The following is a 24,300-nucleotide window of genomic DNA, read 5'->3' as shown; positions in this document are numbered from 1 at the left end:
TCTTTTTCTACTATCAATAATTCGCTTTAGCACGAAATTGCCGCCAGTCAAGAGATGATCAAAATTTATAAACTCCATGCATCTTGGACTAGCAGCAACCTCAATTTTGAGAGCAACAACTTCTTTGCAAAAAGATTTAGCAGCTTCAGCAAAATATACTTTCATCTCAAAAATTTATTTTTTGAAGTCAAACTTCTACATTTTGATACACGCTTTTCATGGCAGAAATGGACGACTTTAATTGGCCTACTTCAAAGGTCTTCAACACTCTTCAAAAAAGTCACTTCAAACAATTCTATTTATGTATTAGAAATCGAACTATGATTATCTTGGGAACATTCCTTCATATTAGAAGTGTGATCTTCCCTTTATTAGTAGTCACCCAAAGTATTTTCCTTAAAGTACTTGGAATCAGACTAACTAGATTTGAAAGCATCCTTGGATCTTTCTCTGCAACTGACAAGGCTTAATCGATGAAGGGTATCATTTATAAAAGTTAAAGAAGATTTCTTTAGAATGTCAAGATAAAATTTTATCCAAGAAGTTGAAGAAATCATATTTTCAGTAGTCTTTTGGTATCATAAGTACTCCGCCCTCCAATAGCTTGTTACTCAGTGAGTGCATAAACACCTTCAACTGTAGCTCCATTGATAGGCCTTTGGGTGACTTCAATCACAACCATCTTAGTTGTCCGCCAAGCAATAATCATCCCCCAGATAAAATGACTGTTTGGCCAACTTCAATCCTTTCTCTACTTTGCTCTTAATAGCTTGCATGATCAGCAGTTGGTATCACACCAAAAAGCTCACTCACTAGGAAAAAAAAACTACATGAAGTCGCCATTATAGATATAATTCAAAAAATTCTAATTTTACCTTCTCTCCCAATTTCCATCTTTGCAGGTGGGAGAATAAGGCATTGTCAAAATAGATTGTTTGAAACCCTCAGAAGGTGAAAAGAATGCTGCTTCAATAGTAACTTCGATGAAGCAGTGAGTTCTTAGATCTCGACCCTTCGACTTCATCTCCTCAATCTTTAGTTCTCTTCTTTATTTTCTTCTTTTCAAAAGAAGTTTCTTCTTTGTTGTGATTTCCAAACAAACTCACTATGATATCATCCTTCGAGATATTAATTTTATCCTTTAGGTTTTCCATTCTTTACAAGAACAATGAATTGCAGAGCTCAAGAAGAGGTGAAGGAAAAATGAAGAAAAACATTTGAATGAAAAACCTCAATCTAATATTTACAGGCTAAGTATCTGCCGATGTGGACAAAAGGACAATATTAAAATTCAAAATTAAATTGATTGAAAAATATCAAACACTAAATAAACATTTATGTTATATAAATAATTAATGAAAAATATTTTTAAATCTTATATTATCCTTTTCAAAATAAATGCACAAAGATAAAAGAGAATCATGGAAACAAATATGTATCCAATTATTCAGAAAACCTAGTTTACATAAAGTCAACTCAATTTACTTAACCTAAATCAAAAGAAACTTGCCAAGTCTGCAAATGAATCTGTCCCAAGTAGACAACTACAACCTATAATCCCAAGCAAGCGGGTACGACCTATCCAGTTGGCCTCAACAACTAGGAATGTGGATTTCCTTCATATGAGAAACTATTGGTCAACTATTCGACCATTTATCTATTCATGCACACCAAGTTTGCGAATTCTTATTAGCTCGACGGATGACTCGTGGTTAAGTTACACGCCTATTGTCTTTTTTTTTTTTTTCTGTATAATCAGGTATGTAGCCAAACCTATACAGCTCAAGCCCAACATAATCTATAAACAGGGGGCCAAATGACGAACTTGGTTTACCTAATTTTCTAGCTCAAGCTTATTTTGCATCAATCTAAAAGGTTCACTGTATAATCCTATCTTTTCTCTCTATTTCATTGCTCTCTTTTCACTCAGTATTTTAGTTTGTTGTCATTCATGGTCATTTCTCATAATAGCACTCAGAACAAACTTCCATCCCTAACTAACCATTCCACAATCTCGATCATCGTTAACTTTATGGAAAAAAAAAATCCACTGCGCAAGAGAAGAATACCACAAAACACCTTATACACAGATTTTACAACGAAAATGGGAAAATGTCACGAACCCATGAAACTGACTGGCCGAGGACGGCAAAGGCAAAGCGGTGGTCGGAGTTCATGGTTAGCTTGGAGTTGACGAAAAGGAGAAGTGACTGCCTGATTGAATCGAGGCGAGTGATGGGACGACCCTTGACACCGGAGACCTTCATCTCCACCGACGATTCGGCATCGATGTCGATGCAAAACAGTATGTCCTCGCTCTGCAACCGGAAAGGAGGCAGCGAGTAAGGAGGACCAGATCTTTCTGCATGTGATCCTGCCTCCATTTCTCGGGCAGCTTGCTCTCTGGTTAACTTTTGCTCAAGTATTTTTTGGTTGAAGGAGAAAAGGTCTGTAGGAATCAACCGCTCTGCCTTCTGAATACTTACAAATAAATAATGATTATAATTTATCTTATAAATGTATTTATTATTTACAAATAATTCTGCCAAATTTAAAATGAAAGATGTTTGATTCAATGCTAATATAATATAATTATTCATTGCTTTCTCAATATTTTTTTTATTTTTTATTAATAGTATTGAAAGTTGGAATAGAATCTCCCCACCTCACCTTAAGGTCTGTAGGAATCAACCGCTCTGCCTTCTGAATACTTACAAATAAATAATGATTATAATTTATCTTATAAATGTATTTATTATTTACAAATAATTCTGCCAAATTTAAAATGAAAGATGTTTGATTCAATGCTAATATAATATAATTATTCATTGCTTTCTCAATTTTTTTTTTTTAATTTTTATTAATATTATTGAAAGTTGGAATATAATCTCCCCACCTCACCTTACTCAAAACGATCAATCATAGAGAAAATACAAGCATCTCAGTCCATCTAGGAGGAGCAAGCACCTGTAACCTTAAAACTGACTCTAACTATTATGGTGCCACCACAACCCTCTTATTCTTCAGACCTTGCCACACCTATCATTCCCAAGCTAAATTCACCTACTGATGAGGGTTATTCTTCTAATCCTCGGGTTTTCTATCAGGAACTTGTCTCTAATGTTATATCACCTAACAAGTTCACCATTCTTCAGCAAATCAAGAACAATATTGTTTCTACATAACATATGGCTACCACTTCAAATATCAATGATAATATGCATCAACCTCCAAACTCAGCCCAAGCATCAAAGTCCACTATGGGGAAAAATAGCAGGAAACCCCCACACCCACCTAAAACATAATGTCTCTACTTTCCCTTGATAAAGTTGTTTGTTGTAGTCGTTTTATTAATTCTTTCAAGTTGGATATGCTTTGCCTTTTGGAGAATAGAATTTAGGCTACCTCTTTACTGGACCCTTTCTTTCCCTTTCACATACACTTTTTTCCTCTGAAGCTGACTGTAACAATTTTGGGTTTTCCAAGTCTGATCGTATTTGGTTAAAGTGGAATTCTCAGAGTTTGAATTTCATTCCAGCTGTTATTATTGCTCAGCTAATTTCTGGTTTGGTGTTCTATGGTAATAATCCTCCATTCCTTCTCTCCATAGTTTATGCTTCTAACTCTGTTTTGGAACATATTCTTCTATTGGATCAAATCAAGAGTCTGGAGAGAACTCATCACACCTACCAGATTATTGTTGGTGACTTCAACTGTTGCAGACTCTCTTCCGAAAAAGCTGGTGGTTCCATCCTTTTACATAATAGGCTTTGAGACATCAATTTTATGCTTTTTGACCTAATCTAAAAGAGTTGCATTTGGTGGGACATTTTTACACATGGTTTAATCAACAAGTAGAAAATCCTATACATATTACGCTTGACCGGGCTCTTGTGAATGAGGTTTGGTTGACCTTCTTCCCCAACTCATTCTATTATGTTCAAAATCCTACATTCTCTGATCATTGCCCCATCATTCTTCATTCTGAGATTTCTAATCCGATGAAGCACATATTCCTTTTTAAGAATTATTAAACTAAGCTTGATAGTTATTGGGACTTGGGAGGCTCTTCTTGAAGTTTTTTCCATTCCCTACTTTAGCAATCCGATCTTGGATCTATGCGGCAAGTTTAAGAATCTCAAAGGAGTTATCAAACTGGAATATTGGGCTAACTCTGCCATTTTGGATTCACATCTTGTGGGCCTTCATCGTAAGCAAGCTAAGTGCCTTGATAGGATTACTGAGGATCCTTTAAATGTGGAATTTAACGAAAATCTCCAATCTATCAATGTGAAAATTTTTGAATTTTCATCTATAGAAGCATCATGGGTTATTCAGAGAGCCAAATCTAATTGGTTGTCTATAGGGGAAGATAATTTAAAGTTCCTATAAGCTCAAATTAGGAAGAGGTGTTCTAATAATGTTGTTGTTAACCTCACAACTTCTAACCCTAAAACCTCTAGAGCATAAGCCATTTCCACTTTAATAAACCATTTTCAAAACCTTTACAACCCTATCCCACCCCCTTCTACTTCCACAATTCTTTTTCCTGTTGGCAACACACTCGACTCAAATCTTGCTTCATCTCTTATCAAACCTATATCTGATGATGAGATCAAGTTTGATATTTTCTATGGTTCATCTAGCTCTTTCCCTGGGCTAAATGGTTTCAATTTTCACTTTTACGAAACGGGTTAGCATATCATTGGGCCTACGATTTGCAAAGCGATAAAATGTTTCTTTCTTAAGGGGTATTTACCTAGAGGTGTAAAAGCTACTGCTCTTGCTTTAATTCCCAAATCTAAACATGCAGCTTCTTTTTTTGATGACTTTAGACCCATTGCCCTTTACAATGTTCTTCATAAAATTATCTCAAAAGTTTTATCTAGCGGGATGAAGAACATTATGCATATGATTGTGAAAGACAACATAGTTAGGTATATTAAGTCTAGAATTTCTTCAAAAAATGTCTTACTCGCAAATGAAATTCTTAATTATGCTAGATGTAAATGAGGTAGTAGTTTTTTCTATTCTAAACTGGACATTCAGAAAGCTTTTGATATGGTATCTAGGGAGATTCTACTTTCTAGAATGGCGAAAAAAAAATTTCCAAACATTTTGATCCAAGGGGTAAAAGCTTGAATATATGATGTTAATTTTTCTATTGCTATTAATGATGCGCTTAAAGGTTATTTCTCTTCATCTACTAGGTTACGTCAAGGGTGCCCACTAAGTCCGTATCTTTTTTGTTTGGTCATGGATGCTTTCTCTTGTCTTTTAGATGATGGCGGTCTTAAGGGTATATATATTGAGGGTTTTAAACTTACACATCTTTTGTATGTTGATGACCTTCTTGTTTTGGGCAAATCAGGCGTCCCTAACTACCTTAAGTTCTCAACACACCTTAACACTTTTGCTAGTGCAACGGGTCTTCAGGAAATTTTTTAGAAAAGCTCCATTTTATTATCTGGTAACACTTCTAACCGTGAGGTAGTTTGCTTCGCCTTATCTCTTTCCAATGTCAATAATTGCATTACTTATTTGGGCATTCTAATAACTACTACCAGGATTTTTTTTTAATTTTTACCTTTGTTGGAAAGCATCACTGAGAAGTTAATAAGTTGGAAGGCCAACTTAGTTTCTTTTGCTGGTCATTTACAATTTCTAAAATTTACTATTCTTAACTCTAGTGCTTATTGGATTAGAGGTGTTATTATATCTAAAACTATCTTTAAATATGTGAGGAAATTATGCTCTAGTTTTTAATTTTTGGAGATGCTGCGGCTTTTAAAAAATTGAGGTTGGTATCCTAGGATAATGTTTGCAAACCGAAATCGAAAGGGGGCCTAGACTTGCCTTCTATATCTACTCTGTAATTTGGGTATCACTATTCTATCATTAATAGAATGTACAATTGCAACAACCCTTTATCCAACTGGCTGATTCACATATACAACTCATCTTTGCGTCCTCCATCTGGTTCTGCCTCTAATTTTTGGAAAGTTGTATACTTTACGACTGGGATAGTTTCAAATTGCTTTGAGACAACTGGTGCAATGGGTATAACTTCATTGATAATCCTGAGGTTGCTTCTTTATTGAATGAATTTCAGCCTAATGCTCAAGTCAGATCACTCATTTCTAGCAATTCTTGGAATTTACCCAACCACATTCCACTATCTCTTACAAATTCTATACGGGATATTATTATTTATGAAGATTCTGACACTTACTTGATATGGAATAACTATGGTATCAGATCTTTTAGACAATTTGTTCACGAAGTCTATATAGACATTCCTACGGCTCCTTGGGCTAATCTCATTTGGCACAATCGTCATGTTTTAAAATTCTCAGTTTTTGTTTGGATGTCCATCGTGGGTGGACTCAAAACTGCTGATGACTTAATCAAAAGAAACATTCTTATAGATGCCACTTGCTCCTTGTACCACGGTTGCAACAAAAGTACTGGACATTTGTTTTTTGAATGTTGCTACTCTTTCTCTATTCTCACTGATCTATTACCTGGTACTAGTGTCCTGCTTCTTAGGCCTAATATCTCACAACTTATGGTATGAATTTAAGATTTACCCAACACTCCGCTTGCTTTTAAGAACATTTTTCTCCTCATTACTTGTTGGTCAATTTATTTTGTTTGGCGGAAAGAAATAGAAGGCGTTTCAGTAATTCTATGAACAATACTAGCACGGTCACTCTTAATATTAGGAGATTTGTCTTCTCCAAAATCTACAAGTGGGAGAATGGCCATGAACTGTTGGATATGTTGTAATTGCTGGGGGCTTTCTTTGCCTCGGTGTTTTTCTTGATTTTTATTCATGGAGAGCTGCTACTTGTCAGTTTTGCTTCACAAGATGATGATGTATGCTTCTTATGGCTCTCCCTTTGGATGGTCTCTCGTCAACCAAGGGAATTTTTTCTTTGTGCTCATTATTTAGACTGAAATATTTTACCGAGTCCTACTTTTTGGAGGCCTCACCTCTGTTTTTTTTTTGCCAAATTTTGAGATTATAGGTGTTAAATGGTTTTGGATTGGTTTGTTGAGATAGATCTCTTTTGGTTGAGCTTTCTCCTTTTTCTTTTCTTTTCACACTTATAACTTTTCTTTTATTTAATATACGGGCTAAGCCAAAATATTCAAAAAAAAAAAGTTGGAACATTTATGGCAATATAAAAGGACTTTTTAATCTTAATGTTATATAAAAATCTTGTACACATATAATTAAATTAATCGTAATCTATAATTGAGAAAAAAAATTTTATATAAAAAATCATGAAATTAAAAAAAAAAACTAGGCATTATAAATAAAAATGATTTCACTAATTGCAGATTGCAAATGATGCTTTTCCTTGCAATTAAAGATGCCAGTATTACATTAAAATATGAATGGAATATGGAAGATGACTCATGGTGTAAATAGAAGCCTTGAGATTTTGGGGTTATCATCAATAGATCATTGATATCCATTTATGTATTTTACATATGGAAGGGGAGATTATAGTCAAAGAAGGTGAGCGTCGTCCAACCTTTGTGGAGACATCAAGCATGGGTTTTATTTGCAACAATAGGTGTTAGTGTTGTTAGCAAGGGCAATCATCAGATTTAGTAGTGATAGTGGTTGTTGAAATTAGAGGTGATGGTGGGTGTCACTTTTTGGGGAATGCATGCACTAGACTTGGTGTTGATAGCGAGTGTCAGCCTTTTTAATGATGGTGAGAAATAACATTATTAATGTCAACATTGGAGTCGACGAGCGTGGTGGCTTTAATGGCGACAATGGAGATTAACCTTGGTGCCAACAATATATATTTGTCTTAGCTATGCCTTGGGAATTAGCCTTGCTTGCGACTATGGAGTCAACATTATTAGCTACAGCAAGGCATTGGACTTGGTGGAGAAGAGTGATGTCAAACTTTGGTGATGATAGGGGTGTCAACATTGTTGGTGATGGTGAGCATCCTAGCCTCCCAAATATGTAAAAATAAGACTCATTTCTAAATTTTTGAAAAGTGAAATTCTAATCATTCCGATCAAAATCAAAACACTTTATGGACAATTTATATTGATCCCCCTAATTGATCATACAATATGTTTTATATCTCTTGTTGCCTTAAAGATACTTGAATTGAGCAATCTTGAACTTTTTGAATGTATCATGTTGAAAGTCTAATTTTGACTATGAGCACGCAATATTGAAGATCGTTTAATACCTCAAATGTTCTTGCGAAGTTTCTAATTATACTTATAATTGCTTGATTTAGGCTTAGTTTTACTCCAATTAAGGCATTCATTATATATATCATTAGATTTATCCCATTAAAACATTTACTTCAACTTTAAATTTTCTTTAAATAAATAGGCATTTGCTTAATTTCATGAGGTTACAGCCTACTAGACGTTTATGTGTTATTGAGCCTAAAATAACTTAAGATTGGTTGATGTAGATAGAGAAGACTCTAGATTGAATGCATTGTACTCCTAAGAGGAGGGCAACATTAGCTGAATTTCTATTAGATAGTGAAGCAATGCGATGGGGGTTGGGCCAATAGAGAGAGAAATTTTAGAGTTGTACAAATACCCTGATTTCTTGGGAGGCGTTTACACAGACATTCAAGACTTGGTTTATTCCTTTATATGCTAGAAAATAGATACAAAGCTCTTTTCTAAATTTGATTCAAGAAAATATATCAATGATGTAGTCTGAAACTGAGTTTACTACTCTCTCCAAGTACACTCCATATTTGGTTATAACTTCTAAGAAGAAGTGTTATAGATTTCTAGAGGGACTGCAAGATACTTTGAGGCAACCGTTGTTAGCACAAAACATTACATATTTTGCTCAGTTGGTCGAGAGGGCTTAGAGGATATAGACTAATATAATAGTGGTTTAATAGTGATAGAATATGAGCAGGAAAATATTTGGCTGTGAGATGACTGATAGTATCCATTTTGTGAAGAAGAGTAAGTTTAAACTTGTTGAGTTCAGAAGGAAGGGACATTCAATAGTAATTTCTTCTATATCAGATAGAGATAGCGTTGTTATTTCTGGAGGTTCAATTAGTGACATATAGAGAGGTAGAGTTTTGAATAAAGGTTTTTCCAAGTAATGCTCTGACTTCTAAGGCTTCGTATTGGATGTCACCTAAGAAGCTTTAGGAGTTGAATATACAGCTTCAAGAGTTGGTAGACATGGGTTTTATCCATCCTAAGAGCAATGTGATGCTAAACTTTCTATTTGGATTAACAAAATTTAAAACCTTGGGAGCTTTGCGATGCTGACCCCTTATGACGTTGTGGTGTTGTCTTTTCTATTTATAAGAACATGCTAGTAAGCACAACAATGTTGAGGAGCGGCGTTGCAACATTAGTGTCTCTATTTATGAGAATTTTTCATCTAAAAAAATCCCATGGAAGCATAGTGATTTTCAGAAAACTAGATCCCTGTCGCTAGGTCAATTTTGAGATTTTTATATAAATATCTAAAGCATTGATCCATTCACTTATTCAACATTCCATTTGTTAGAAATGGCAGGAGAGGAGCAAAAGAGGAGAAAGATGAACAATAAAAAGAAAGCTAGGGTTTAAGGCCGTGGAGCCGAAATAAGTATGGGAAGCTTTTCGTTATGTATCTATTGGTATGTCATATAATGGATGTTTCTGAGTATTTTAGTAGGAAAAAAAGTCAAAATTTTATGATGAGATTTTAAATATGTGATTTTTCATGTGTTTTATCACTTATGTTGGTTTTAATGGAAAGAAGTATAGAATAATTAAAGCCCAAAATGATGTTGTAAATGTTCCCCATGAATAATTTTTTGAATTATTATTGTTGAATGTGTATGCTAGTTCCACCTTATGCATACTACTAAAATTGGTATACATTTAATACTTTCATGCATTCATACATTATTTTAAATGTTGTTTATACATATTGAATTTGTCGATATTTGTATGTCCTTGTTATGAAGCATATATGTCATGTTCATGTGGTAGAGATGTGTATGGAGAAAGGAAGTGATACAAGTGGCGATTGTTTTATATTTTTTGCAATACAAGTGGAGTTATAAGAGTCTATGAACACGTGTATCTCTTTAATCTATATTGAAAAGATGTGAGATGAAAAAGTTAAAGTATAAATTGACGTAGGGTTATAAGGAGAATCAGGGTGTATGCAATTCCTCCATCTGCCCTTAATAGATATGGTATGATCAGGTGCATGCATAAGTGGTAGTGGAGATATCAGAAAGATTTTGAATATATGCATGTGAATCATGTTTTGTATAATTTGTAAACATGCCATGCATTTCATTCCGAAATTATGTTCATGTTTAAATGAAGTGCATATTGTTACCACATATAAGTTCAAGAAATGATTACCACTTTTGATAAATATATACTATTGGCACGTAACAACTATTAATAATTAGTGTATACTTGTAATCATGTTATAAACAAAACATATTATAGTTACCAAATCACTTTAGATGAACTTCAAAACTTCTTATTTATTTATTTATTATGCAACTTATTTTATGTATGAATATTTTAATTCTTGAGTAGGTCTCAAGTAGCTTATCGAACAACCGGTTCACTCGACATATTTACATGTCATTTCATGAAAGGGTAAAATCCTAACTGAGAAGCTAAAATATTGATAAGGTTGAAGGCTTAGGTTGTATTGCACATGACTCTTTTGATGAAATGTGAATTATTTATTTCTTTTATAATTAGATATTTAGTTGGCTCTAGGTCTCTATTTATTAACAACAACAACAACAATAACATCAAGCCTTTGTCCCACTGAGTGGGGTCAACTACATGAATCCTTTTTCTCCATTATGTTCTATTAAAAGGCAAATTCTCATTTAAATCTAATAAAGAAATATCATTTCTAATATTTTCTAACCAAGTCTTTTTAGATCTACCTCTACCTTTATTAACATAAGTCAAATCTAATACCTCAACTTTCTTGACAGGATCATCAGAAGGCCTCCGATTAATATGGCAAAATCATCTAAGGCGACTCTCTCTAATCTTATCTTCCATTGGAGCTACTCCAACCTTTTCATGTATATGCCCATTTCGTATCCTATCTCTAAGGGTAAAGTGTCACGACCCGACCCGACCGGGACGGGTCCCGCTCGCACCGGGTCGTGGGTGCCTTAACTTTCAGACTCACTGAACTAATTCCAGGATCTGGCTTTGGAATTTGTTTTAGAACTTTCTTCCAAACATTACACACAGAAACAGACACACAGAGCTACTATAAACATAACAAGCCTGAAGCATTCCTCCACTTCAACCATCCAACTTGAATTCTGCTGATAATATCCCTATCTATTTCACCATCACTTTGAACAATAGATCCAAGATATCTAAAATGTGTACTCTTATTAATGACTTAATCGCCCAAAGTCACAATCCCCTTATTAGGTCTATTACTATTAAAATTACACTCCATATATTCAGTTTTAGATCTATTCAAGTGAAAACCTTTAGGCTCTAAGGTTGACCTCCATAATTCAAGTTTACCTTCAACTCCTTCTCTAGTCTTATTGACAAGAAGAATATTATCAGCAAAAAACATGCACCATGGTACATCCTCTTGCAAATGTTTAGTGAGAACATCCATGAATAAAGCAAGAAGATATGGTTTTAAGGCTGATCCTTGATGTAATCCAATTGAAATAGGAAAATACTTGGTCAAACAACTTGTGTTTGAACACAAGTAATAGCTCTTATATACACATCTTTAATGATTTGAATATAAGTGTTATTAACTCCTTTCTTTTCAAGAACTCTTTATAGCACCTCTCTTGGAACTTTATCATATGCATTCTCTAAATCAATAAATATCATATGTAGATCCTCTTTATTCTCTCTATATTTCTCCAACAAAACTCTCAATAAATGAATGGCTTTCATAGTAGACCTACCCGGCATGAATCCAAATTGATTTTGAGAAACATTAGTATCACGCCGCAACCTACGCTCCATAACTCACTCACATAGTTTTAAAGTATGACACATTAACTTAATTCCTTTATAATTCACACACTCTTGTACATCACTTTTATTCTTAAAAATAAGAATTAACACACTCAATCTCCACTGATCTGACATCTTTTTAGTCTTCAAAATAGTATTAAAAAGTTTAGTAAGCCAAGAAATTGCTTTATCTTCTAAGCATTTTAACATCTCTATTAGAATATCATCATGTCCAACATCTTTTCCCCACTTCATTTTCTTTAAAGCCTCTCTAAATTCGCTTTTACTAATATGTTGATAGAAACAGAAATCTTTATTTTCATTTAGGATGCTAAAGTCACTAAAGTCAATCATATTTTCATAATCTTCATTAAAAAGTTTAATAAAATATCTCATCCATCTTTGTTGAATATCTTATAAGAAAAGTATTTTTTTATCTTCATCCTTAATACACTTCACTTGAACTAAATTTTTACTACTCTTATTTCTTTGTTTGACTAGCTTATACATATATCTTTCTCCCTCCTTAGTATATAATCTATTATATAAATTATTAAAACTAAGCTCTTTGCATCACAAATAGATTTCTTAGATTCCTTACGAGGATCTATATAACTTTTCCAATTATTCGAATTTTTTACATCTAAATAAATTTTTATAACAAATATTCTTATTTTTTATCTTTTATTACACATTTGATTCCACCACAAATTATTTTTATTATAAAGAACTTTTCCTTTCGAAACTCCATGCACATGTTTTGTAATAATCTTAATATAACTAGTCACTTTTTTCCACATAATATTATCATCCTCATCAATAGACAAAATTTTAAGATCTAAAATCTTATTATCAAAAATACTTTTATTAATATTCTTTAAATGCCCCTATTTAATCCTAAAAATTCATTTTACTTTATTTTTTTATTTTCTGTCCCTTTATCTTAAAGGCCAAAATTAATAATTGATATTGAGTACAGAAATTATTACTCGGAATAACTTTATAATCTTTACAATCTAAAAGATCTAATTTTCTTATAAGGAAAATAATCAATCTGTCTTTTATTATATCTATTTTTATAACTAATAAGATGCTCATCTCTTTTTTTAAATAAGTTATTAGCTATTAAAAAAGTATATGCTAAAGAAAAATCTAATATGGTCTTATCATCTTCATTTGTCTTTCCAAACCCATGGCCACCATGAATGCTTTTAAAATCATCTACCTCTCTACCAAAATGTTCATTTAAATCTCCTCCAATAAAAACTCTTTCTTCCAGATGTATCTTTTATATTAATCCTCTAAGTCATTCCAAAATTTTAATTTTGAGCCCATATCCAAACCTACTTGAGGAGCATAAGCACTTATAATATTAACAATCTTTGCATCAACAACATCTTTAAAGTCATAATTCTATCTCCAATTTTGTTAATTTTTATAATATTATTCTTCAAACTCTTATATATAATCACACCTACATCATTTCTAGTATGACTCTTACCTAAATACCATAGTTTATATCCTAAATTATTAATCTCCTCAGCCTTCTCTTCAACCCATTTAGTTTCCTGAATGCACGTAATATTTATCTTCCTATAAATCATAATATATATTAATTCCATTTAATTTTCCTATAAGAGAGCCTATATTTAAAGTTCTTATCCTAATTTTAGCTTCTTGGACTAGCTTATTTGCCCACATCCGTCCTTGATGTGGAAACCCTTGCTTATTTAACACTGCACCAGGCGTACGTACAACATCCCTTATACACTTGTCTTTGTATTCAGGCCATATAACATGTCGCTTCCAGGGGACCCCCTAGCATTAACATAATTTTTTAAAGGATTCATATCATGATTATTCAATAAGTTTTATGCTGACTATCGACTACCTAACGTAACCCTCCATTTTTCTCATCCAAGACTTGGGACCCGGCAATGACAGTGTTTAGGTTTCTATTTATTGACTATGAATCAAATAGAAATCAGAATAATTCTTCCATTTAGATCTTGGGGTGTGACAATGGCGTTACCTTCTCTATTTATTGAAAATTGGTTGGGAGTTTTGGGCATTGTAATGTTGAGGTCTCGATTTATAAGAAATTTTAAAAATGAATTTTTCCTTGGGATCACAGTCATGCTAGTGAAGTAAGCATTGCAGTGCTATGTAAATTTTGGGACATTTTATATAAATATATAAAAGATCAACCCAACACCCATTTCACCATTTCATTTGACAAAAAAGTTGAGAGAAGAGCCATATAAGAGAAAGAGAAAGAGAAAAAGAAAGCTAAGGTTTGGAGGATGCGAAGTCAAATTCGTCCGTCGGGTAAATTGAAGAAATGTTTCGTTCAAGGTGGGCTTCCATTACCCCCAATTCAATTTTAAATTCTAGTAATTTGGGTAAAAGTTATGGGAAATTATTTAATTTGGAAAACTTTCCACCTTGTAACTTTCGGTATATTGTAGAATAGGTAATTCTAAATATTTAAAAGAAAAAAAATCAAAATTTCATTAAGAGGCTTTAAATATATGATTTTTTTCATGTATTTTACAAATTATATTGGTTCTAATAGAAAGTGCTATAGAATGATATAAGCCCCAAAATTATGCTATAAATGTTATCTATGAATGATTCTATATTTCACCAACATTGAATGTGTGTTCAAATATTTCTCATGAATGCACTAAGGTTGTTGTATATGCGAGTGTTTCATGTTTTATTATATCATGTTAATACCATTTTTATATGTCAAAAATATTATGTTACTACTCTTTCATGCTAAAAAGGTTAATATTGTTGATTATAAACATTGAAAATAATTATGTTACCATCCTTTATGTTGGAAAACTTAATATTGTTGGATATATATGTTAAAAATATTAATGTTCGTATGCTGCTAATTCATGTTTAAAAAGTCTTATATTTCAATATTTACGTGTTTGAAATGTATAATGAAAGAGAGAATATGTCAGGGAATGTTGTGAATTTTATATATATATTAGAACCAATAAATAGTTAACACCTGTTACATTTGTTTTGGCATGTATATTTGTATTACCTTAGGTGCGGTTCAGCAGACCCGTTTCTATTCTATATAAGTGTATTGTATCTTCTGAACAGACATATGAATTCATTTTAAGTTTCTCGGTTTCTTCCTGCTCTTCTTTTATCTTTCCCTGTTCTTGCTTTTCTTCATGGTATCAGAGCGGGATCTCTGAGTCCGCTCTCATGGCGAACTCCGTCTCCTCCCAAACTGAAGACCGAAGCGATCCTATTCTATCTGCTGAACCGATCATTCCCTCAGTGCTGAAGTTCGTCATTTCTAGCATCAAGACTATAGTTCCTACCCAACTCGATCCAGGGAACTATTTACTTTGGAGATCTCAACTTCTGAAAATTTTTTCTGCTAATGGGTTTGAGAAATTTCTTGATCCCACTCTTCCCCCTCCACTGCAATTTCTTTCTTGCTCGAATGGCACTTCTACCCCCAACCCTCTATATTCGCAATGGCTTCTTCAAGATCAAAATTTTGCTGCTATCGTTTGCTCAACTATATCTCCCTATGTGTTAACCTATGTTGTCCATCTTCACTCCACGGCCGAAATCTGGACTACCCTAGAAAAATGTTTTCAATCTTCTAACATATCTAAAGTTATACAACTCAAAAATGAGTTGCATAACATCTCTCTTAAAACTGCTTCGATGACTCAGTATCTTGCGGACATCAAAGTCTTGGTCGATCAAATTATCGCAGCTGGTTCTGTAGTGGATACGGAAGGTATCATATTGTATATCCTCAATGGGCTGCCCGCATCTTATCGCACGATGTTAACTCCTATTAGCCTCGATCAGCTATACTCGCTATTATTGAGTGAAGAAATTAATCTTGCTTTTGATGCGACGCGTGGTTCTCCTGTAGCTAACCCCTCCATAGCTCTCATCTCCTACCGAGGCAGAGGCCGTCGATCTCGTGGTCGTGCATTCTCACATTCAAATAACAATAACAAGTCGTCAACTACATCTCAACATATCTGCCAAATCTGTTTCAAGAAAGGCCATACAGCAGCTTCTTGCTGGCACCGGCTTAATCTACATTACACTCCTGCCTCAACAAACAATTCCACCAAAGCTTTGGTCGTCGGTCCAGAAGATTCACAAACAAACTGGTATCTTGACTCTGGGGCATCTTCTCATATTACAAAAAATCTTGACAACCTGCATATTTCATCTCCCTACCAAGGCTCCAACAGTATTACGGTTGGGGATGGCCGGTCTGTCAACATCTCGCACTCGGGGGCAGGCTTATAACCTACCCCATCTCGTAAGCTGAAATTATCTACAATTCTTCATTCTCCTACTCTCTGCTATAATCTGTTATCTATATCTTCACTAACAAGTATAACGATATCTCTATTATATTTGACTCACATGGCTTTATTGTCAAGGATCGAAAGACGCAGGAAGTTTTTCTGCGAGGACAATGTCATGATGGCTTATACCCTCTCCGGTCTACTTCCTCCAGCAATCCGACAAGAGTGCTATCTACTTCCTCTACTTCCAATACGTTTTGGCATAATCATCTCGGTCATCCCCACAAACGTGTTTTTGATTTGATTTCCTCATGTAATCTGCAATTAAAAATAAATGCCAATTATGTTTCTTGCTCATCTTGTAATACTACTAAAGGCATAAGCTTTCTTTTTCTGTTTCTAAACATCGTCGATCTTCTCCGTTAGTTTTAATTCATTCTAATGTTTGGGGTCCTGCCCCCGTTCACTCTATCCAAGGTTTTTGATATTATGCTATTTTTATTGATGATTTCTCTCGCTTTACATGGTTATTCCCCATGAAATACAAATCCGACCTTACTTCCATTTTTATCACTTTTAAAACTCGGATTGAAAATCTCACCTCGCATAAGATAAAAATTCTTCACACAGATGGAGGTACCGAATACACTAATCATGCTTTCAAAAATTTTTTACAAACACACGGCATCACTCACCAATTGTCTCGTCCTTACAGGCCTCAACAAAATGGTGTTGCGGAGCGTAAGCACAGGCATATTATCGAGACTACGAGGACTCTTCTTCATATGGCTTCGGTACCTTACACAAACTGGCCCGATGGGGCCCTCACAGCCGTCTTCCTAATTAATCGAATGCCATCTCCTACTACGGCTAACATCTCTCCATTTCAACTTCCGCACAATCGTAAACCTGATTACCCTTTTCTTCACACGTTCGGTTGTGAATGTTTTCCGCTGCTTCCCCCTCATACTCGCCACAAACTCCAACCTAAATTCGTGCCCTGTGTGTTCCTTGGATACTCTGAAATTCATAAAGGGTACAAATGTTTAGATCATGTCTCCAACATGATCGCATATCTAGAAATGTTAGTTTCAATGAAAATTATTTTCCTTTTACCTCTGTAGATCATTCTACTCACCCTTCCATTATTAACATCTCCCCGTTCACTCTCACTCCAACGTCTGTGCACTCCTCATCCACTGCCACTATTTCTTACCCCTCATCTACTTCGGCCACTCAACTCTCCACTCCAATTCAAGACCAATAGCCTCAACAATCTCCAGACAATGATCAGCCCACAGCTTCATTCCCTCCTGAGTCTACTGTCCGTCCCAATCACCCCATGCTCACTCGCATGAAAACTGGTTCTCTAAAACCACATACACGTCTCAATCTTCTTCATGACACAATGTCGATGTCTTCCCTTGATCCTACCTCCTACACTGATGCTGTCCAATCTCCTGAATGTTGACAAGCTATGGCGGCTGAATTTCTGGCCTTACAAAAACAAGGCACGTGGCATCTTGTTAAACTGCCTCCTAACGCCTCCATTATTAGGTGTAAATGGACGTACCATACCAAACGACATTCTAATGGATCGGTAGCCAAGTATAAAGCAAGACTTGTAGCGTTGGGAAATCACCAAGAATATGGTCTGGATTATACTGAAACTTTCAGCCTTGTCGTGAAACTACCTACCATTCGCATACTACTCGTTGTTGCTCTTAATAAGGGTTGGCCCGTTCAACAATTAGATGTCGTGAATGCCTTTTTACATGGTGATCTCTCAGAAGTCGTCTACATGAAACAACCAAAAGGCTTCGAAGACTCCATCCACCCAGACTATGTTTGTCGACTTCACAAGGCACTCTATGGGCTCAAACAAGCTCCCCGTTAGTGGTACAACACGTTCACATCCTACTTGTTGTCGATTGGGTTCTCGCACAACCATTCCGATCCCTCCCTTGTCATTTACCATCAATCTCATATTCATATTTTTTTACTGATATATGTGGATGATATCCTTCTTACAGGTAACGATCAAGATTCTATCAAGATGATTGTCGCCCAGCTCAACTTCAGGTTTTCCATGAAAGATCTGGGCGTGGCTAATGACTTTCTAGGAATACACGTATCCAAATCTTCCAAAACTTATTTTCTCTCTCAGCCAACATATTCCCTTTCATTATTACAGCAAGCTAATCTATCTAATTGCAAACCCTTAGCTAATCCCAATTGCACTAAATTTACTTATATTTTCCCAGCAGATCCTCTTCTCTCGGACCCGATCTTATACAAGAAGTTAATTGGTTCCCTTCAGTACTTGACGCTAACTCATCCGGACATTGCCTATAGCATCAATCTCCTCTCTCAACACATGCATAATCCTCTTCCCCAACATATATTTATCTTTTAAAGCGGCTATTACGCTATCTCAAAGGTACTATACATTACGGTATTCCTATAACCAATATTAATCTTGTTCTAAAATCTTTTTCAGATACGGACTGGGCCTGTGACCCGATATCTCGCCGCTCTACCTCTGGCTATTGCTCCTTTCTCGGTGACAACATCATCCACTGGACAGTCAAGAAACAACACACCATCTCCCGGTCATCCACCGAATCAGAATATCGCGCTCTTGCCTCTCTTGCTTCAGACATTATCTTGCTTCAACGCATTTTACTTGACTTTGGTATACCTCAAGAGTCTCCTACAAATCTCTATTGTGACAATACCTCGGCAATAGCCCTTGCCAACAATCTCGTCTTCCACGCTCGGACAAAGCACATTGAGATTGATTAGCGATTTGTCAGGGATCACATTCAACAAAATAACATTCAGCTATGTCCAATCAGCACTGTTGATCAAATTGCCGATATATTCATAAAATCTCTATCTACACCTCATTTTCATCAGCTCAGAACCAAACTAACTGTCTCTCCAGACCCATCAGTTTGCAGGGGCCTATTAGAACCAATAAATAGTTAACACCTATTACATTTGTATTGGCATATATATTTGTATTACCTTAGGTGCGGTTCAACAGATCCGTTTCTAATCTATATAAGTGTATTGTATCTTATGAATAGACATACGAATTCATTTTAAGTTTCTCGGTTTCTTCCTGCTCTTCTTTTATCTTTCCCTGTCCTTATTTTTCTTCAATATACAATACAAATAAAGTTATAAGGACACTTACACTCATATATATATTTATATGTTCATGTATTCCTTTATTTATCTTGAGCATATAGAAGATGATCAAGTGAAGTTATAAGAAGAAATGGAGATGTAATGGGAATCAAGATGTATGTAATTCCTCCATCTATCTTAAATATATGTAAGATGATCAAGTGGATGTATAACTGAAAGTGAAGTTACAAGAAGACATTGAGAAATGTGAATGCTATATTTTATTCTAGTTCATGTTATATTATATGTTAAGTTGTTTATATTCTAATATCATGTTCAATGAAATGTTTGTGTTATGGAATCATCTTCATGTGATGTTGTGAAATGTTATCCTTGTTCTGAAGTTCTATTCAAGTGATGCCAATGTTGTTACTATTATATAGGTCAAAAGTCTCATCATATTGGTCAATTGCAAGCAATCTAAACTCTATTGGAATCGAAAGCCAGAGAATTACATTAATTATGGTTGAAGATTCTTGAAATTCATGATGAGGGATAAATTTATTTCTCCCTTAAAAAAAATTCTTCTTGAGCAAGTCATTGTGACTCATCTCTCATAACATCAAGAGGAATGTCAATAAAATAATGTTAATTTAAGTTCTCTATCATTGGTGTAGAATTGTGAATTAATCGAGCAACACAATATGGATGTGTTGCAGTAGTAGTGATCGAGTGATCCTGATGAGGTTATGTTAGAGGGGGATCCATAATATAAGAAGATGTTACTTGAGTGACATGAAATAAATCAACCTTAATTTGTTGTTGATTTTGTGATAGAAAAAACTTCAATGTGTTGTGACGGTATTCTTTCTTATATGACCTTCTCTAAAAATTGTAGGATTTAAACTTGAAGTTCTTCCATTATATGCATATAATCCTCCAAAGTGAGGTTTGAGTGATCTTCATCACCTATATTGTATTGTTCTTGATTGAGAGGTTGATTGCTAATCATGAAGAAAAAATATTTCTTTATTATGTTGTTGTATAATTTTACTATCAGCTATGTATGATTTCTCAATTCATATGATATTTTATTATTTCAGTTCTAACAGCTGTTTATTGCTTTTGTATTTGTAACGATTCTTATTTGGTTAAGGTCTTAAAATTAGTTTGTATGTATGCTGGATAAATCTTATGTTTTGATAGTTTTGTGGTAATGTGATTCAGTTTTAAAATTTGTATTTAAGTATAAAATAAATAAAACTAAATAACAAGGTATTAATTTCTATTCAAATGAAAATTATCGGAACCTTGGTGTGGAGTCAATATTATGGTTCAATCATTTTAAAAACATACTTGAGCTTGATCTGTGAGTTTGAGGTCACTGAGAAGGATCATGATGATGAATGTTAGGTGGAGAAGGTGTCGATGGTGGAATATACGACATCACATGAGCTATTTTGAGAAGAATTTGATGACAATGAGAGGAAGTTGTAATGCGAGCTTTGTGGAGAAGTCACTGATGGGATCAGTGCTTGAGGTGCTTGAAGAAAAAAAAAAAGGGATAGCCTTGAAGGTGCCGACAGCGGTGAGTAAGTCACTATTGAATGTTTTGACGGTAGCGAGAGGATGTTGTTGGAGAAGTCACAGATTGGATCAACAACAACACTGTTTCAAGAAAGGGACGCTAAAATTGGACCCATGATATTTGAAGAAGCAGAAGAAGATTGCAACTTGCAATGGGATTTGAGCAACAATATTTATTTAGCATGTCCTAAATGAGCAGGCATGAACTTAAGATTTAATATAAAACGTTAAGAAAATAGGATCCATCATGACATTCTCAATCTTTTGGCGAAAATATAGGGAAAAAATGAGGATTATTTAATCAAATCAATTAGCGAGCGAATGAAAATAGCCTTGTAAAGCTCGTGTTCAAACTTGTTTGATATAGAAGCTGCAATCTAAGCTTGAGTTATTGGCTTGATAAACTTGAGTCACATGTTAGTTAGCATGCAAAAGGGTGTCAATTATGCCCCCAAGTTTGGACATTAATAAACTCCAAGTATCCAAAGCAATAAGAAAAATGAACTATTATTTTATAATAATTTTTTAAGTTGTTGGCATCTCAAATTACTATTTATCTTCCTACTCTGCATCATGATCTTAACTTTCATAAATTGCAATATTCGATTTCTCTAAGGAAGAAGAAGTGTGTTTATCATAGTAGCTATCGTTAAAGATAGCATTTTATGTTATTGCCTTGCTTCAGTGAACTAACAATTAAAACCCCTTGATTCTCTTGAGATAGACACCAGCTTGGGTTTCAGTTCATCTAAAGGCCTCAGGCATTAAGTTGTGTATATGCATTAGTAAACGGCCTGGAATATGACAACATATTTGTACATAGTTATTTTAGTTCCCATTTGATTAATTGATTGTGATGAACTTGCCCAGAACCAACGCTTCTTCCATACAAACATTATCTCCTCGATCGAGACATTCTTCATCCCAGGAAAGAACAATGAGATGAACATCATCATTATGATAATAAAACCAGCAAAAAAGCAGAAGAGTTCGAAATTCAAGTGGCACATCATGTTGATGAACAACAAAACAATTACAAAAGTGAAGAATATATTCACTGAAACATGGATGCTTTGCCCAGATGACCTAATCTCTTGTGGAAAGATCTCCAATGGCACAAGCCACCTGAGCAGTCCCCAAGATTGCACGGAGGCTGACACATACATGCAAATGAACACCACCACTAACCCAACTTTGAAAACTCTGTGTGCGCGCCGGTCACTCCAAACTTGATGCTAATGAGTGCGTCTATAATGACTTGACATATGATCATTTGAACCCCACATTCTAAAATCAGAGTGTATCGCCCCAGCTTATATACACATGCAATGGATACGAATGTGGCCACCATGTTCATTGTGCTAGTGCTAATAGTGGACATTAATGAAGGCTGGTCATTGAAGCCCACATTTTTGAATAGAGCATATGCATATAACATGATGACATTGATGTCAGTGAGTTGTTGGAAAAAGCACTACAGGAAAATCACTTATTACCGGCGGAATTTTTATGATAATAAAACCAGAAAAAAAGCAGAAGAGTTCGAAATTCAAGTGGCACATCATGTTGATGAACAACAAAACAATTACAAAAGTGAAGAATATATTCACTGAAACATGGATGCTTTGCCCAGATGACCTAATCTCTTGTGGAAAGATCTCCAATGGCACAAGCCACCTGAGCAGTCCCCAAGATTGCACGGAGGCTGACACACATGCAAATGAACACCACCACTAACCCAACTTTAAAAACTCTGTGTGCGCGCCGGTCACTCCAAACTTGATGCTAATGAGTGCGTCTATAATGATTTGACATATGATCATTTGAACCCCACATTCTAAAATCAGAGTGTATCGCCCAAGCTTATATACACATGCAATGGATACGAATGTGGCCACCATGTTCACTGTGCTAGTGCTAATAGTGGACATCAATGAAGCCTGGTCATTGAAGCCCACATTTTTGAATAGAGCATATGCATATAACATGATGACATTGATGCCAGTGAGTTGTTGGAAAAAGGAGATAAAGATTACCATGGTGAGCTGTAGTTTGTATTTACGATTTATGATGTTTTTTCACAGGTGCTTCACAGCCTTCGAGTCTTTGCTAGTGATTACTATGTCCTTGTATTACTCATCAATGTGATCATTTCCTCACACCTTACAAAGCATCCACTTGGCGGTGGCTTAATGCTCAAGCTCAATTAATGAGTTGGGCGTTTCAAGGAGTACAAAAGCACTGGTGACAATGTTGGCGCCAAACATAATAGTGAGGGAAAGGCTCACACGCCAACCCCAACCTCAACCCCCTTTGATCTGCATTGTTCATTTGGTTATGAAATTTGCGTCCAATATGCCAATAGTGATCATCATCTGGAAGCTAATGTTGAGCATCCACGGAGTTTAGGTGGAACCATCTCCTAAAGGTAGATGGGCACTAATTGGTTGGTGAAGCCGATGCCAATGCCTAGGAGGATGCGACCAAGGATTAGCTTGAAAAACATTCACCACAGTGTCGTTGATGGTCACGCCAACAAAGAATATAAGACCGCTGTAGAATATAAACCATTTGTAGCCGAACACCCTTGTAACAGTTGAGCGCGAAGGAGGCAATAAGGGTCGCTAGATAGAAGGACGATGTGAAGAGAGTCAGGATATCTCTATTGAATTTACAATATTGATTGTTGGAGACGTTCTTCTTTTTCTTGTGTACAATATTGATTGTCGTAACTCCACCAAAGATGTCAATGTTTTATCCGAAAATGATGCCGTCGATGGCGGCGACTACACACGTTAGGGATACAAAAAACCATCAACTTGCTAGGGTATTCATTCACGAACACTTCGCTCACCATTATTGGTATGGACATAAGTGTGTTGACCCTGTTTTTAATGCAAAATCATATTAAACACTATCAATCTTTTTTTTTTAAAAATATAAAATTGAGTCGTATTCAAGTTAATTGAAGTCGATTTAGTCAAATATCTAAAATGGAACAACATCGAATCGATTCGAGTCCAATTCGACCCCGTCGGCCTCGTTAACATGTTAAATCAAATCAAGTCAAGCTACGTTGAATCATTTCGACTCGATACCGATCAACTCGAGTAGACTAGAGCCCAATTCTAATTTGGCTGTCTCAATAGTGTTGAATTAACTCTTCTCAAGTCAAATCAATTTCAATTAATTAAAAAAAAATTCAATTAATTCAAACTCACTGAACTTATTTAATCCGAATATCATTTGACTTATTTAA

The 24,300-nt window shown here is 35.0% G+C and overlaps 1 protein-coding gene and 1 pseudogene across 1 annotated transcript; both read right to left on the bottom strand.

The window, feature by feature from the left end:
* Positions 1 to 2,093: 2,093 nt before the first annotated feature.
* LOC110097319 lies at positions 2,094 to 2,471 on the bottom strand. The gene has a single exon (XM_020823608.2). It carries the CDS (start codon positions 2,382 to 2,384, stop codon positions 2,094 to 2,096), a length of 291 nt encoding a protein of 96 aa, XP_020679267.1. The 5' UTR covers positions 2,385 to 2,471.
* A 19,352-nt stretch (positions 2,472 to 21,823) lies between these two features.
* Positions 21,824 to 23,849, bottom strand: LOC110097314 (annotated as a pseudogene).
* Between the last annotated feature and the right edge of the window lie 451 nt (positions 23,850 to 24,300).

Source organism: Dendrobium catenatum, unplaced genomic scaffold (assembly GCF_001605985.2).
Source record: "Dendrobium catenatum unplaced genomic scaffold, ASM160598v2 original_scaffold_31010, whole genome shotgun sequence".
Lineage (NCBI taxonomy): Eukaryota > Viridiplantae > Streptophyta > Magnoliopsida > Asparagales > Orchidaceae > Dendrobium > Dendrobium catenatum.
This window is presented reverse-complemented; position numbering and strand designations above follow the sequence as displayed.